At 42.6% G+C, this 15,851-nt stretch overlaps 1 protein-coding gene across 1 annotated transcript in view; it reads right to left on the bottom strand.

Annotated features, from left to right (window-relative positions):
* dars1 (aspartyl-tRNA synthetase 1) overlaps positions 1-15,851 on the bottom strand; it is a 47,089-nt gene continuing 31,238 nt past the window's right edge. The window contains exons 9-18 of the mRNA XM_030080449.1: positions 14,891-14,950; positions 11,680-11,791; positions 9,973-10,107; positions 7,788-7,935; positions 6,220-6,366; positions 5,503-5,545; positions 4,844-4,924; positions 3,358-3,469; positions 2,344-2,415; positions 1-619 (exon numbers count right to left, since the gene is read on the bottom strand). Coding sequence (XP_029936309.1) covers positions 528-619; positions 2,344-2,415; positions 3,358-3,469; positions 4,844-4,924; positions 5,503-5,545; positions 6,220-6,366; positions 7,788-7,935; positions 9,973-10,107; positions 11,680-11,791; positions 14,891-14,950 — 1,002 coding nt within the window. The 3' untranslated portion in view covers positions 1-527. The remainder of the gene's footprint in view (positions 620-2,343; positions 2,416-3,357; positions 3,470-4,843; positions 4,925-5,502; positions 5,546-6,219; positions 6,367-7,787; positions 7,936-9,972; positions 10,108-11,679; positions 11,792-14,890; positions 14,951-15,851) is intronic.

The raw sequence follows: 15,851 nt of genomic DNA, 5'->3' as shown, positions 1-15,851 counted from the left end.
TTTATGGTTTGAGAAGTCTTTTTATTGTCCATGTTTAGTGCTCCAATTACTTACAAAACATCTGTAGTAATTAACACCAGCATACTGCTTGAGACCACAATCATCAGGTAGTAGCAGTGCCTTAGACCTGTATCAAAGTAGACCGTTAGATCTCCATTAAAAAAAGAGCTAAGACAAACACTGATTTATTGATTAAGAGATGGATTATGAGTGTGCACCTTTATGGCAACATGTCACTAAATCATTTGCCAACACCCCTTTTTCCCTTTAATATATCTGTTATTTGTGTCAGGCTAGACCAACTGTGCACACCAATCAATAAAGTTCAACCTATTGTTAACAATGGCTTTATTCTATCATTCAAATGGTTAATCAGAGTGGCACTTCAGAGTCATAGGATGGCATCAGCTCCTACACTCTCTCTCTCTCTTTCTCTCTTTCTATGGATTGTGGATTAGTATTTTTCCCCATGACCAGCATCGTGTGTTTGTCTGGTGATGGCTGGGTTCAGGCACGTGACCGAGGGCTCAAGGGGTCAGGCGCTTGGGGTCACGTGGGAACATGGAGGTCTGGCGGACGTTGTGGAGGCCCAGGTAGAGCATGCAGACTCTCTCCAGACCTGGGAGGGAAGACCAAAAAAAAAAAAAGGAGTTAAGGCACAAACACTTGAGGAAACACAGCTGCTGGTACAGTCACTACCAGCTCCATGTCTTCTGGGGAAAAAAACAGTTTGATTAGTGGAACTAACGTGTATCATTCAGTTTTTCAATTTGAGCAATTCTAACTCACATGCCTAAGACACTCTCTCCCATATACATTCACTGGACTGATTCTCAAAGACACTGGAAAAAAAAAAAAAGGTCTGTACATGCGTGTGTTCAATTTGTAATGTCCAGCTGGCCTTACAATTAAGGAACAATTCCTGGACTGTTTTACAGGACAGAGTACTTAAACTAAATGAAACTATCTTAACTGTACTCTTAACAGACAGCCATGCGTGGCACAAAATATAAATATAAAAATTAAGCTTGACAGGGAAATTCAGGGGGAGGTCAGAGAGCTACAAAAAAATAAGATAAGACACAAAAAGCGGCCGAGAGGATTGCACAGAGAACATCGCAGGAACTAAAATAAATAAGTCTCCTGACGCCTCTGTGTCTCGTCTTGTCTTTTCGCCCCAGAGTTGTCCTTTTTACGGAGTACACTGGGGGTTTTACTCTAATTGTAAGCTGTACTCTGGGTAAGAGCTTCTGCTGAATGCCTAAATTGCAGGGTGTGCTCACACTAAAATGCTTTTTCAAAAACATCAGCTTTCTACGACACCGGTGCCAACTTGAATAAAAATGTTTTGAGAATCGGCTGATTGTGTGTGTGTGTGGCAGCTGTAAAGGCTTCACAATATTTATTATGAACATCACGATCCATGAAGTGGGCCACAAGCAATTTTCTCCTGCAAAAAAAAGTACAGTGTTTAGAGCAGAGCCAGTGCTGAGCGCTCTGAGATCACCTGCCAATCAAATCGTGTGGGTGGGACTGGGACCTTTTTTGGGATTGATGGAGTTTGAGTTCCTGTGGGTGGCGCTGTTTTCTTTGTCTGTTCAGCTACCAGACACTGTAAAGGCTTTCATAAACCAGCTCCACCCCTCCATCAGCCACAGAGCGGCCAAGCAGACAAATATTTACGTGAAAATGAAGCAGATTATTTATAAAGTCGGTGGGGAACTGGAAGCCTGGTTTCCTCTTAGTGTTTTCTTTAAGACAACAACGAGGAGCAGAGTGAGCATGGAGGATGTAGCCATTGCTGTCAATCATAAACAGTAATTATGGAGCATGCTGTTTCAATTCATGCCTTTTTTCAGTAAAGTGTATTGCACCGGCATGGCCTTTGCTCCCTTCACTAGCACCGTTTTATTCTCAGTTATATGCGTTTTGTGCTCTTTTTCAGCAGAGCGCAGTGCTACCCTGTGTATGAAAAGCACCACCTCAATAAATGTTGCCTTTCCTTGCTTGTATTGTGGGAGTTTCTGCAAAGTGTTTCAAACTGGACATCAGTGTGTGAATGGATGTTTTCGTAGTGCACACTGGGTCACGCGCTGTCATTACCATTGTCTGAGGCTACAAAGGACAGTATTGCTAATAAAAGCCTTACAAATATCTGACCCCAAGTTTATACAGTGACTATCTCCCAAAAAACCCAGTTTTAATTCCTTTTTAAAAAATTTTTGGCATTTTCTTGGTCTGGGACAGGAAAGATCAGGGGAGAGAGAGAGAGAGGGGAGATGAAATGCAGCAAAGGGCCCGAGCAGGAATCAAACGGGGGCACCCTAGTGTTAAATTACTTACCGATGCCTCCGCCGCCATGTGGGGGAGCTCCATACCGGAAGGAATCAATGTAGGCCTTGATCTTCTCCAGATCTGCAGTGTTACACAACAAGAGGTTCAGCTGCAACACTTTCACCCTACATGCTTGTTTCTAGAAATGTGGAAATGAGGAAAAGGCATCTAATGCACTTCTTATTCTTTTTAATGTTTTATTTAATGTGTTTTCAAATGTTATTCAAGTGTTATTTTTATTGTGAAGCACTTTGAACTGCAATTCTTGTATGAAAGGTGCTATACAAATAAAGTTTTATTATTATTATTATTATTATTATTATTATTATTATTCTCCCAGCTCTGAGTGGGTGCTCTGCCACAAATCAATCACTGTCAAATAATTAGCTTGAAGAAAAAAAAAAAAATAATAATAATAATAATAACAAGAGCAGAGGCAGCAGTCTAACTCAGTTGAGGGAGTTTGACCTTTATTGGACAGCATCATACTTTATTGCATACTTTATTGTATAAACTTAGCCCTTATTGCCTTTAGTGTATATATTTCGCATATTTAGTCTGTATTGTATATACTTTTTTATTTTAATTTTTTAATTTTAAATTTTTTGTTTTTATTGATGATGCTGCTGTAACATGTGAATTTCCCAGTCTGGGATCAATAAAGTATACCTATCTATCTATCTATCTATCTATCTATCTATCTATCTATCTATCTATCTATCTATCTATCTATCAAGCGAAGAGAGTGAAAAGGGATAAGGCATGACAAAGCTGCATTATTATTCCAGTATTTAACAGTGATACTGTATGTTTCTGACTCAAAAGACGTTTCTCCAGACTCTGCTCTGATCAGCTATCTGACTCCACTCTGTGGTCAAAATGTTATTTTACTATCTGGGCCTCTGTAAGCTGACTTGATGGCCTGATGATGTTGCCGAGGCTCCTGCTGCTGGCTGACTGAGGTCGACACAAGGCGATTATTTCATGTCCCTTTAATAAAGTCGAGTCTGAACTCGTCCCTACCGATCTGGTGATGAGAGGCTCTCTCCGTCAGCAGCTGAGCGTCGTGGATCCTCTGAGCTCCGGACAGGATCTCCTCTCCCCTCATGAACATGTCGTACGAGTTGGAGTATTTCTGGCGAGAGACAGAGAGGAAAATCATCCATCATGTCACTGATTCCATGCCAGCTTATCAAAATGTAGACATGAGCAAAGGAAAAAAAAAAAAAAAAAAACCAAAGCCTGCAAACACACATCTTTCTTAACATTTGTTTACATTGTCCTGATAACTGAAATTTCAATACTATCCACCACTAGCAAAGGCTGAACTCCATATATTCACAAGATGCATCCTGCTGAAACACTCGCAGACCGGAACATAAAGCTGAACAATTAATTGAAATGTCACAAAGCCAATATCCAAGTGCAATATCCAAATCGCAGGAGCTGCAATTTTTTGATAAACATCAAATGTGACAAACAGCATTAGAAATGTAGTACTGCGCTGCTTCAGAGATGCCCTGGCCTACAAATCATCTTCTCCTGACGTTATACGACGTGTTTTTCTGGCGCAGACACCAGCAAAAACTGCGTTGTCAGCATTTTTTTTCCTTGGAGAAAATGAAAATTATAAAGCCAATATTGCCCGCTAAAATTGTGCATCAAAGCAATTGCCAAATGTGACAAAATAACTGCGGGATGATATTCTCGTATTGTTTCCTGCGGCAATACGAGAATATTGAGAGGGAGGATTGAGAGGGAGGAGGAGTAAACAGAGCTGAAGACTCCAAATTCAAATCCGGTGAAACAGTCCAGCCTGTCCTGAGCCGGATCCAAGTCCACTTCACCCGCATGACAAACTGTGGCCAGGAGACAAATATGGAGAAGGGTTTTCGCATTTAACATAAAGCCCTGCTGCAAATATGAAGCCATTTCATTTATAGAGCTGACGGCAAACAGATTAAGGCCCCCGTGAAAAACTTCTCCGAGTCGACGTGCTGACATAATACGCTGCGTGTTTGTTGTCATGTTTCTTCTAGATTACTGTGTTTTCAGATATTAGAATGAGCGTTGGCACTGAAGTCCAATCAGTGACACGATGACATCAGATCTGTCATTCCTCGGTGGATGTCGGCCGACACGTGGCTCTCAAAACACCAACAATCGGCTGAAATGTTGCAAAAGAAAAAAAAAAAACTGGAGGCAGCATCGAAATGTCACTGACTGCTCTGCCCAAGAAAAGAAAGAAAGAAAGAAAGAAAGAAAGAAAGAAAGGTTTGTGGTAAAAATGTGGCAAATTTGTACCAGCGAAGCAGATACTAAATAGTTTCTTCCCCCCAAAAAATGTACAGCATGTTTCAGGCCACAACGGGAGTTTTACCACAAATTCACCACAAAAACTAATTTGCAAAACATTTGTGGCTGTGAATTTGTCACAACGCAGACAATAACTGTGTGTGTGTATGTGTGTGTGTGTGTGAGACAGAGAGGGAGGGAGGGGCTGACTTACGGGGTCGCTGGGGTCAGGCATGGTGTAGAAAGGCCTCACAGACAGCGGATACTTATCGAGCACATAGAAGTCTGTGTCATACTGATGGAGGAGAGAGAGGCAGCGGGTCAGAGTGAAACAGTCTTTATTTCATATTTATACACACACAGGAACATTAAAAAACGAGTCTGATGTCATTAAATGTCAGAAAAAGTGATAAAAGCAACCAAACCGATCACAGTGCAAAAACTCAAAATCTTACCAAGATTATTTGTCTTATTTCAAGTCAAAAATGTCTTATTTCTAGTCAAAATATCTCATTACACTTAAAATAAGACATGATCACCTCAGAAGTAACTTGTTTTTAGACAATTGTCTCTTGTTTCAAGTCAAAATTTGCTTGAAACAAGTGAAAATTTGCTTGTTTCATTGGCAAAATTTGTTTCTTGTTTCATGCTAATTTTCACTTATTTCAAGTGAATTTTCACTTTTTCCACTGGCAAATTTTGCCAATGAAAGAAGCAAATTTTCACTTGTTTCAAATAAACAATTTTACTTCTGAGGTGATCATGTCTTATTTTAAGTGTAATGAGATATTCTGACTAGAAATAAGACATTTTTGACTTGAAATAAGACAAATAATCTTGGTAAGATTTTGCGTTTTTGCAGTGCACACGTACCTTCTCCTTGACGAGGCGGCCGAGCAGCTTCTCGTTGGGCGTGCTGTGGACAAATAACCAGAAACACATTCAACGTTAAGTCAAATCATTTTATCTTATCTCTTTGTGGTGCACTGTTCTACCTTTAAATTGCCTGCAAATTAATATATAAATGAAAAACAACACTATTTTGTGGAATTTGGTACTCAAGGTTTAGCTTGCCATACGTTTACATCGATGGTATCACAAAAATATCAATAACTGTCTTCAACAGACAATATAGTTATGACACACTTTACTATGGATCGGTCACTAATCCGGTCTGCTGTTTCCTCGCTCGGTGCTATTGTTCAAGTCTAGTTTATTTATAAAGCACATTCAAAAGTTGACCAAAGTGCTGCACAATAAAATAAAAAAGAATAACATTTCAAACCGATTCAACAAAAGCAATTGTTTTATATTTTTTAACTTATTTACTTTTACTGATTCCTTCATTGTGCCATTCTTTGCTTTAGTTCTTTTTGGAGGCGGTTTGAATTTTGAATGTGTGGAACCTATTCATGCAGGAGTAGCATGTAATATTGCACAGACTTCTTGTCTATGTATATCTAAATGTACTTCCTGACATGATCTCTTTGTTGAAATCAATATAAAAAAAAAAGACTTGATTTATGTGGATTTCCTGCTTGTGTCAGTGACAGGAAGAGTGTGTGTGTGTGTGTGTGTGTGTGTGGTGACCTGAGGTCGTCCTCGTCGCCCATCTCCACCCCGGCCTGCCGCAGCATGGCCACGGCCTCGGTGTACTCCAGCCTCAGGGTGGGCTCCAGGAACTTGAAGGGCTCGCTGGGATACTGCTTGTTCACCGTCTGGATCTCCGTCTGGAAGCTGATGTGACAAAAACACACAGACACGCAAAAATTAGAAACTAACACGCAGGGATCAAAATGAAAACAAGGCTGGAAAATTGGGATTGGTGGATAAATACAGTTTAAGAGGTAAATAACTGAACGTGCTCAAACTTGGAGGCCACACACACACACACTCTCTCTCACTGTGCTCCATTCAAAACCATGCACAGCGCGGGCCTGCTGGCTGCCTGTTAGTATGCAACACTCCGCACAAAGCAGCAGTGTCAAAAATTCACTTCCTCCACACCCTGTTTGATTAACTAACCTAAAGTTACTTGAAAATTAACATTTTCCCATGTGGAAAGTCACGGCAAATTATGAACCTGATCAATTTTACAAGTGAGCAAGTTTTAATTAAGGCTCTGTATCTGCTCTTGTCTCTTTATTCCATGTTTCACACAGAAGTCTATTCTCCAGATGAAACAGGCAGGGTGACATATTTCTTGGACCAATTATTTTACATTGTTTCAGCCGGCAAAAAATTATTCCTGGCAGATAATATCTTCTAGTTTATCTGCCCCGCTATTATCCCGAGGCACACGGTTACTGAGTCGGTGATGAGCAGAAGTCAACCATGCATTGTATGCTAACTCAGTGGTTCCCAATGTGAGGTCCGGGGACGCCCAGAGGTCCTTGGGGAAGTTCCAAGGACCTCTGGGAATTTCATGGAATTCATGGAATTCATACTTTGAGGCTGTGAGTAAAGATGACTGTTTTGCTCATAGCTCTCTCTCTTCCTTGTATCATGTAAAACACCGTCCAAACTCTACAACACAAAATTTTACTAAACAGGTCTGTGCATCTATTTGTGTTGTTCTTGTTTTGAAAATACGATGGAAGCCATGTGCCAACTCATCGTGCTCTCCTGCCATACTTTTGTCCTTCACACGTGCTGTACTATTTCACACCACCAGGGGGCAATATTGCCATATTATAACGTTCTCTTGTTACCACACAGCTTGACAGCCAAGTGAGAAGCACTAATTCTCAACATGGGCTGACAGCACAGTGTGATAGCGCTCACACTGCATCCCAACACTAAGAGAGCTTTGGAAAAATAAATGCATGAATAAATATTTCTTTACTTTTTGCAAACTTTCAGATGTATCAGACGAGATGATCCGGATCCAGTCAAAATTCAGCAACGGCAACAAAACTTGAGCCTTCTTTTGGCCTGTAATTTGCATTGATCATTTTAATAACCATCAGGTGACCTCATATTAAATTTGAAGGCTACAAATGCTCTGAAAATTCAGAATATGGCAGACAGGTTTGGCAAAAGGTGTCACCTTTTCCTTTCAACCCCAACTGAGATGTTTTTTTTCTTTTATTATTTCCAATTATCACCGTGAGAGCACTGCATTCATGTTGGAGGTAACTATAAAGCCCCCATCTTACTTGTCTCTGAGGCCCTTGAAGATCTGGACCATGGTGTCAGTGATGGAGTCAATGACCTCGTGGTAATGGTAGTTGAAGGCCATCTCGATATCCAGACCCACAAACTCAGTCAGGTGACGGTGGGTGTTGGAATCCTCCGCCCTGAAAACTGAAATCATCGGGATTAAATATCAATGTCACTGCTTATAAAAACAGAAAGGAGGAGGAAATGCAGCCATAACTGAAAGTGGGGTTTTAATATGACCATATTACCATATTACCATAATATTAACAGAGACACACCTTTGACCCTGAACCCTTAACCTAAACCATGAAGTCAGGGAGGTCGCCATTTGACCTCCAAATGTAACCGCGGCTCACAAGGTTTCACGGAACGAGCGTGAGGTCTCAAACTGCCGAGTCATGCTCTGCGCCCGCAAACTGAGAGAAATGCGTCTTCCCGACAGGAAAAGATCACACGGAGGAGTCAAAACCAGACACAGGCGGCAGTTTCAGGTTCAGCCACCAGACTGACACACCAGAAAGTAAGGGTGTGGACGCTGAAACATTTAAATTGGTTTGATATTTGGTTTATTAAAACGTAGCCTAGTTCAAGACTTTCACACAGATTACTGCCTTAGGGGGGGGGAAAAAACGGTTTCCAACACACACACATAAACACACACAGTGCACACAACGCCTCACCATGACATCTGCTGGTCAGAAGTGACATTGCAATGAATAGAGAGCATTACTGTTGGAATTGTAATTTTTTGGGTCAAGTTATGAAATTATTGCAAGTTAAACTGACTTCACCGACACCATAATAGCTCGGACTGTTATTTTGCTCAGTTTGAAGTAAGGAAGCCTGTTTGCATCCTTCAATCCACTGCAAACCATGACTGCATACTTCACTGACCAGCAAGTGTAATTACACAAGCCTGACTTCTCAATTGCAATTAAAAAAAAAAAAAAAAAAAAAAAAAAAGCAAAGGTGCAATTTCTGAAAAAACTGTGTGGGCTAGCCAAAAGCCACTTCATGGGAGCTAAAAAGCAAAAAAAAAAAAAGTAAGTAAGTAATATTAAACGGAAAGGTAGAATGGGTTCAAGTTTAATTTCTCTTCCGTATTACATGGACTAATAAAGCATGTTATTTATCGAGGTGTTTGGCTTTATCAGCCTCTGCCTTTTGACTGACACAAGGTGGGAAACACAAAAGCAGGGACAGAAAGATTTCACCAGTGATGTTAAAGTTGGCTCCTGTTTCATTCCCTCTTGATCCCGATGGCCTCAAATGTATTTCAAAATGAAAAACATGATTCACTGCACAATTAAAAGTTAATACTCAGCTGAGCGCCTCGCTTTAGTCTTTGGAAATCATTGTGTGCGTGCTGACAAATGACTAACACATTAGGGCATAAATGCAGGACGTGTGCATCTCAGTCTCAGTGGGTGATGTACAAGTTTGGTGCTGATGGTGTAAAAAAAAAAGATGAAAACATTTTTTTTTTTTTTTTTCATGAAATTCAAAATAAGAGAAAAGCAACTATGACCTACACAGATCTTCCTAGAGGTGAACTAGTAGGTCGGCCAATATTCAGCCAAGGACAGAAAAATCAAATCAAACAAGCAGCATGGGAGATTTGACTTCTAAAAAAATTGTAAAGTTTAGGTTTTTTGCTTGTTTACCTCCCAAAATGAGACCAGTGGTGTCTGAAATACTGTGTGGCAAATGAAATAATCAAACAAAAACAAAAACAGAAATGTTCAACATCCTCACCGTGTGCTGGATGAGGACTGGGTGCACTGGTGGGAAAATGATGTACCTATAGAATCAGACCTGTGGCAGCTGTGTGCAGGAGCTCCTTCACACCAGGTGTTAGATGCTGCATGTATCTGAGCAGATGGTGGCGCTGTTAGCTCTCTCACAGCGCCGAGTGAGTGTGAGGGGTACCGGGCTGCAGTAAACACTTTTACAAGCCCCACAGTGTCAGCACCACACTCGGCTCTGATGGCTTTTAAAAAGCAAAAGAGGCCTTTGAAAGTTTAGCAAGCTACATGCAGCCAGAGCTGTGAGCCTGGTTAACAGCCACTACAGCTTTATGTGTTTGGATTTTCATCATCCTCCAGCTGCTTGTTTCACTGTTTTACTGGTCGCTGTAAGTGAGTGAAAGCACGCGGGGGGGCGGCGGGACACTTTCCATACCTGGACCCACGCAGAAGACCTTGTCAAAGTCAGCGCAGATACACATCTGCTTGTAGAGCTGGGGCGACTGGGCCAGGTAGGCGCTGGTTTTGAAGTAGGACACCGTGAAGACGTTGGCCCCGCCTTCGCTGGCAGCTACAAGTGGACAAAAAACAATTTAAATTTTACCTGAAGAGTTTTACTGCCTTATAAAACAATGATCACCTAATATATCTGCAGCCGACAAGATCCCAATGAGGACTGGTAACGCTGAGATTTGGCGTGTCATCGCTTTGAAAACAAAACCTTTTTACCTCCCAATTATCAAGACTTGCTCGCTTTTCATTGAGATGTTCCTATAGGATCTCTGCACTGTTTTAGCAGCTGCATTCATGTCATAAGTGGTATTTATTCCAATGCAAACTATGGTTGTAAAAAAGAAACAGTTTTTAGAAACAAACAAATTTCTGTCACTGTATTGTACATTAGGAACCCGACTGTGTTATTTCTGGTGTTTCCTGAAGTGACACTGACGTCAGATCTGATTATCTTCAGTCCTAAAAGTAGAGTAGTTTGGGTTAACAGAGTACAGACTGTTCAAGTCGCACGTTATGGGTGGTGGCAGGAAGGTTGTGGTTTTTAGCAAAAGTACAAAATGTTTGTTCGCAGCTGCCCGCCAAATGAATGAGCGCCAGTTTTGAATTCAGAGATGCCACCGTCATTGGCTCTTGAGGAAAATGAGGAAGTGAGAGTGTCACAGCTCAAACATGAGACTCATGTGGGAGGCTGCGGTCTGGAAATAAGCGTGAGAGTACTGTACTTTGTTATGAAACAACAATGCAATCTTTACTTAAAGAGCGTAGTCTGACCACAAATTTCAGGATCCAGATGAAACACATGCGTATTTTTCTTTGTAATGAATATATTCCTTTGCAAAGCTTCGTCCCTGGGCTTTAAATAATGAACTCATTTCAAGCTGGAGAATAAAGAAAAAGGCTTGGCCCGAGCCAGGTGTGTATAATGTAGAAGTATCTCCTTCCTGCCAACAGTGGAGAACAAATGCCAGGATAAAAGGGAAACTAGGCAGGGGAAAGCTCACATATCTGGGTCTCCTGAATCCCAGTGAGAGGATTCCTGCTTGAATCTGATGTTTTTTCCTACCACCTCTTTTCCAGTCCCGGCCTCCATCGAAAAACACAGAGAAGCAGGATGAAGTCTGCAGGGAGACACATTTAAGAAGGTTTCCCTCCCATGGAGCTTAGTGGGCAAGGTGAGGAAAGAGGGATTGAAGCGAGGGCAGGGCGAGGAGTCAGAAATCCTCCGTCGGCTGGGGTGAAACCATAAACCCTCGCTGGCCTCGTGCTGCAAAACTGAAACACCACTTTTCCCCCTTTGTTCCGTTAGAGATGCAAATGCCGTTGCTTTGGGGCAGCATCTCTCTGCGAGCCGAGCATCCTTTGCAAACCCATAACGTGCCTGCAGTCCGATTTGAATTCCTGATTTGAATTGCAGACAGCAGGGTGGGGTGGGGCGGGGTGGGGTGGGCGGACACACCTCCCTGGGCGTGCGACCTCAAAAAACTGTCACACCCTGACTCATAGTGCAACTGCAGGCGATCAACACCTCTTCTGAAACTACTCATCCAAAGTGATTCAATGCACGTCAGTTCAAACTTTATTCGTTTCCCACGGGGCAAAAAGCATGAGAGGGTGATGAGTGTGCTCGCACCTGATATGATTTTGGGGGTCTGGATCTCCACAAAGCCCTTCTTGGTGAGAGTGTCTCTGAAGAGCTGGCACACGCCCGACTGGAGGCGGAAGATGGCCTGGCTGGTTGTCGTCTACACACACACACACACACACAAACACATGTGCAGACACACACACAGAGTGGCATTAACACACACACTGTGATTCATTGGATTCATTACTCAATCATAAGAGAGGGGGGAAAACAAGGCTGCCAATTTGTGTTGGTGCACGTCTTCTCTTGACAATGAGTGCTCGTGTGTTGGCAGGTGTGTGGGCAGGATGGATTCAAACTCAGCAAGAGCCTCAGGAGCAGCAGAGCTATCATTAGCTATGTAAATACTGATATCAGACAGGTGAAGGGTACAACTGCTCATTGAAAGCAGAGACTATGGCAAGGAAATGCAAGGGAGGAGCTCCAACAGCCAGAAAATCCCCCCAAAATGAAACTGCAGAGCATGGCAGCCCTTCCTCAAAATCGACTGACTCATCTCAAATGACCACAAGCAGCTTTCCACTCTGGTTATCATTCACCTCCATGAAGGCAGGGCTCTGGTCCTTACAACAGGGCGCACACAGGTCGGCTTTAATTAAAAGGCTTCATATTTCTCTCTCTCTCTCTCTCTCTCTCTCTCTCTGGTTTGGCCACAGTCCTGACTCTCCTGTATCTGAGTGTATTGGCACAATCTCCATCTTACCGAATCATTTAGTTGTTTTTCCTTCTTCAAAAAAAAAGCTAAAACATCCACCAGTGGGATGAGATAATCCCACTTGCTTGCAGAGCTGATCAAGCCTCATTTCCTTGATACTCGTTGGCTTTATTCTGCCTTGTTTGAACGTATTTCTGCTTGTTCCCAGAAACATTCCTGAAACAAGAGAAAGTGCACTGGAAAACAAGCAGGATTATCTCATCCCACTGGCAAGTTTTTTTTTCCCCCACTTGGTTTAAGAAAACGCAATATTTTAACACCGTGAATGTGAGACTAAATGATTTGTTAAGGCGTAGGTTGTTTTTTTTTTTGTTGTTTTTTTTGGCAGTGTGCAGGCATGCTCATCAATCTGCATGCAGCGTGCGTCACTGCTGTCTGATCAGCCCGGCCTTATCGCCGATTCCGATCTGAACAATGAGACAAACAGGTTTTTTTCAGCAGTCACAGCAAATAAAGAAGTGAATGGCGAAACTTCCCACTCACATGTAGTGAGAAAACAACAACATGAGTAACCTGGAGGACAGCCAGGTGTGACACGACCGTCACCGTCTGATATGACTGTTTATGCAAAATATGGCAACTATGGGTGGCACCACCTGTTTAAACTCAGGAAATACTACCACCACAGAAAAAAAAAAAAAAAAAAAACAGAACCAGCGTGCACAGGAACCTGAGTGGCAGAGTTACATAACTAGAAAGCACTTCCTGTTTACAGCGAGCGGGTGTCGAGGTGGGCTTGGTGTCTCCAACTGAAACGTCTCCTGATGACGTTCTCCACGTCGTGGGACGTCAGGAGCGCGGCGTGCCTCTCTGCTGTATGAACCCAAGTGGCAAACAGGTTTTCTTTGATTTTTTTGGGGGGGTTTTGTTTTGTTTGTTTTGTCAGGTTTCACAGTCCAAAGTAAAACTGCTGTCAAATTTGCTCGAGCTCACCCAACGGGCTCGCCTCAGGGGGCCAGCAGCTGCACGTCCTGTTTCACTTTCCAGTCAAACAAAATCCCCCGTGATGAGGGACGACTCCCCATTCTGAGGAGTTTAGGGTAGTTTCTCTGAATCCCGCTTCACTCGAACCTGCACTGTTTGTTTTCTGTGTGTGTGTGGGTGTGTGAATGTTTTTAGTTTTGTTTTTTTGTTTTTGCCCGAGTGAGAGCAATTCAATTCAAACTCAGGTGGCGCCAATCGACCGCACAAAGACGCAAGACAATGCAAGTGTAGAAGAGAGCTGTGATGTGGTTGGTTAAAGTGAGAACACGATTTGAACCGACAACGGGAAAAGACGTCAGAGCGCAAGGGCTTCTGGGTGGCTGATGACATTCGACAGCCAGCAGGTGTTCATGTTTGAAAAGCAGAGCGTCACAGGACGACGCTCGAATTTCGTCACGAGCCCACCACGCTTATCTGAAATGACCGAAACTGAAATCCAAGATTAGACCGTGATTTAGTGACTCTGTGTCTCAGTCTGTCCACAGTGAACTTTAGAAACTGACAAACAGCCGGCAGAGGAGGAATCTGCCTCACGTTACCAAGTTTATTTTTCTGTTTTTCCAGTTCAGAGAATTTAGTTTGAACTCTGAGCTCCTGTCATTTTACAATTCACACATGGATCATCACTGTGTTTTCTAAAAAACTAACTCACTAACTTCTAATCCGAGCTACTTTTTACTTTACTTACAGTAGAGTCCTTTTACCTCTACTTCAGTAAAATGTCAGCAAAGTTAGAGTACATCTGCATATCAGAAATCCCCTCAGGTTTCATGTCATTATTTATTGGCCTGTGTGCATCTAAATAAACTAAATGCAAAAATCAAAGTGTCCCCTCTGGTTTGAACCAGAGCGCTTTATATTTAAGGACGGTCAAGTTACAAGGGGCCTTGCATTGGAGCCCATTCATTACCGGAGGAGTTTTATGGTTCCCTGTGTGAGAACCACCGGGCTCTGAAGTGTGGAGCTGATAACAGAGCCACGTCCATGAGCTCACAGGGCACAGCGCTGCAGAACAGGTGTTGCTGCTACCCGGCGCTGCACTGTGCTGCGGTGTGTGTGCGCGTGTGTGTGTGTGTGCGTGTCTTCCTGTCTGCCACATCATCCATGTGGGAGGTGCAGATCAAAACAATGAGGCCCTGTGTGGCCGGGCCTCTACCGTTGTTCACACTGTTGTTTAGCACCTCTCCCACTCGGAGCTCCATGAGGTGTCAGCACGCTAAATCACACACTTCTGAGAAACACTGTACAGGGGGCCTGAATTATCATCACCGAGCCGTGTGTAAGTCAGATGGGTTTAATTAAACAGTCTGTGTTAATGTAATCACTGGGTTACCGAGCCCAAAAAGGCAAAACTGTACAATGCAGGATCCATCTTGCCAGACAGCTTTACAAACCTCAGATGTGAACATGTCACTTAGATAAAAGAGATGAGATAATCCAGATGAACACACGGCATGTTTTCACCGCCGGTCTGTCTCAGGTGAGGCAGTAACTCACCCTCAGATCGATCACTCTGTTGTCCAGCTTGGTGTCCTGGTTGACCGTGGCTCTGCCCTCCTGAGGTGAAGGAGAAATACACAAACATCACAAAAAACAAGAAAATAGACCATGTTTGATTTCCAAATCAATGAGACATTCAAAAGTACAGTGGTCCCTTGTTCATCGCGGGAGTTACGTTCTAACCCTAACCCTAATAACCCACAATAGACGAAATCCGCAAAGTAGTCAGCTTTATTTTTTACAATTATTCTAGATGTTTTAAGGCTGTAAAACCCCTCACTACACACTTTATACACTTTTCTCAGACAGGCATTAACATTTTCTCACTTTTCTCTCTTGTTTAAACTCTCAAAGTTCAAACCTTCGTAGAAAAATAAGTCCAGTATTATAGAATGAACGCATTCTGTACTGTACAGGAGACACGGCACGGAGGAGATTGATTGACAATGGTCTATAGTCCCTTAGCCAATCAGGACGCAGAACACAATGTGCGGGTTCTCCCTTAGCCAATCAGGATGCAGAACACAATGCGCTGTTTAAAAAAAAAAAAAAAAAAAAAAAAAAAAGCATGCAAAATTGCATTTAAAAAAAAAATCCGCGAAACTGCGAGGCCGCGAAAGGTGAACCGCGTTATAGCGAGGGACAACTGTAAAACCAAAAAAATAAGAGAGTGTGGCACGCCCCTAAACTGGTGCAAGACACTGTGGATGCACTTTGGTTGTTGTTTTTTTTGTTTTTGTATGTGTGAAAAGTCCCCAAGCTTCAAGACACTGCTGCTTGAAACTTGGGGACTTTTCAGCCTGTTGGTGCCCTTCAGTTTCACTTTATAGGAACTGGATATCAATCTAAAAAAGGGTCACTGATTATGACAGGCTGGGTGTGAAGCTTTGGGCTCTCCTGGCCTGGCGGTGGCGCTGTGGTGGACCGATCAGGCTTTTATCACTCTTACCAAGTGGCA

This window comes from Myripristis murdjan, chromosome 21, assembly GCF_902150065.1.
Source record: "Myripristis murdjan chromosome 21, fMyrMur1.1, whole genome shotgun sequence".
Classification (NCBI taxonomy): Eukaryota; Metazoa; Chordata; class Actinopteri; order Holocentriformes; family Holocentridae; genus Myripristis; species Myripristis murdjan.
This window is presented reverse-complemented; position numbering and strand designations above follow the sequence as displayed.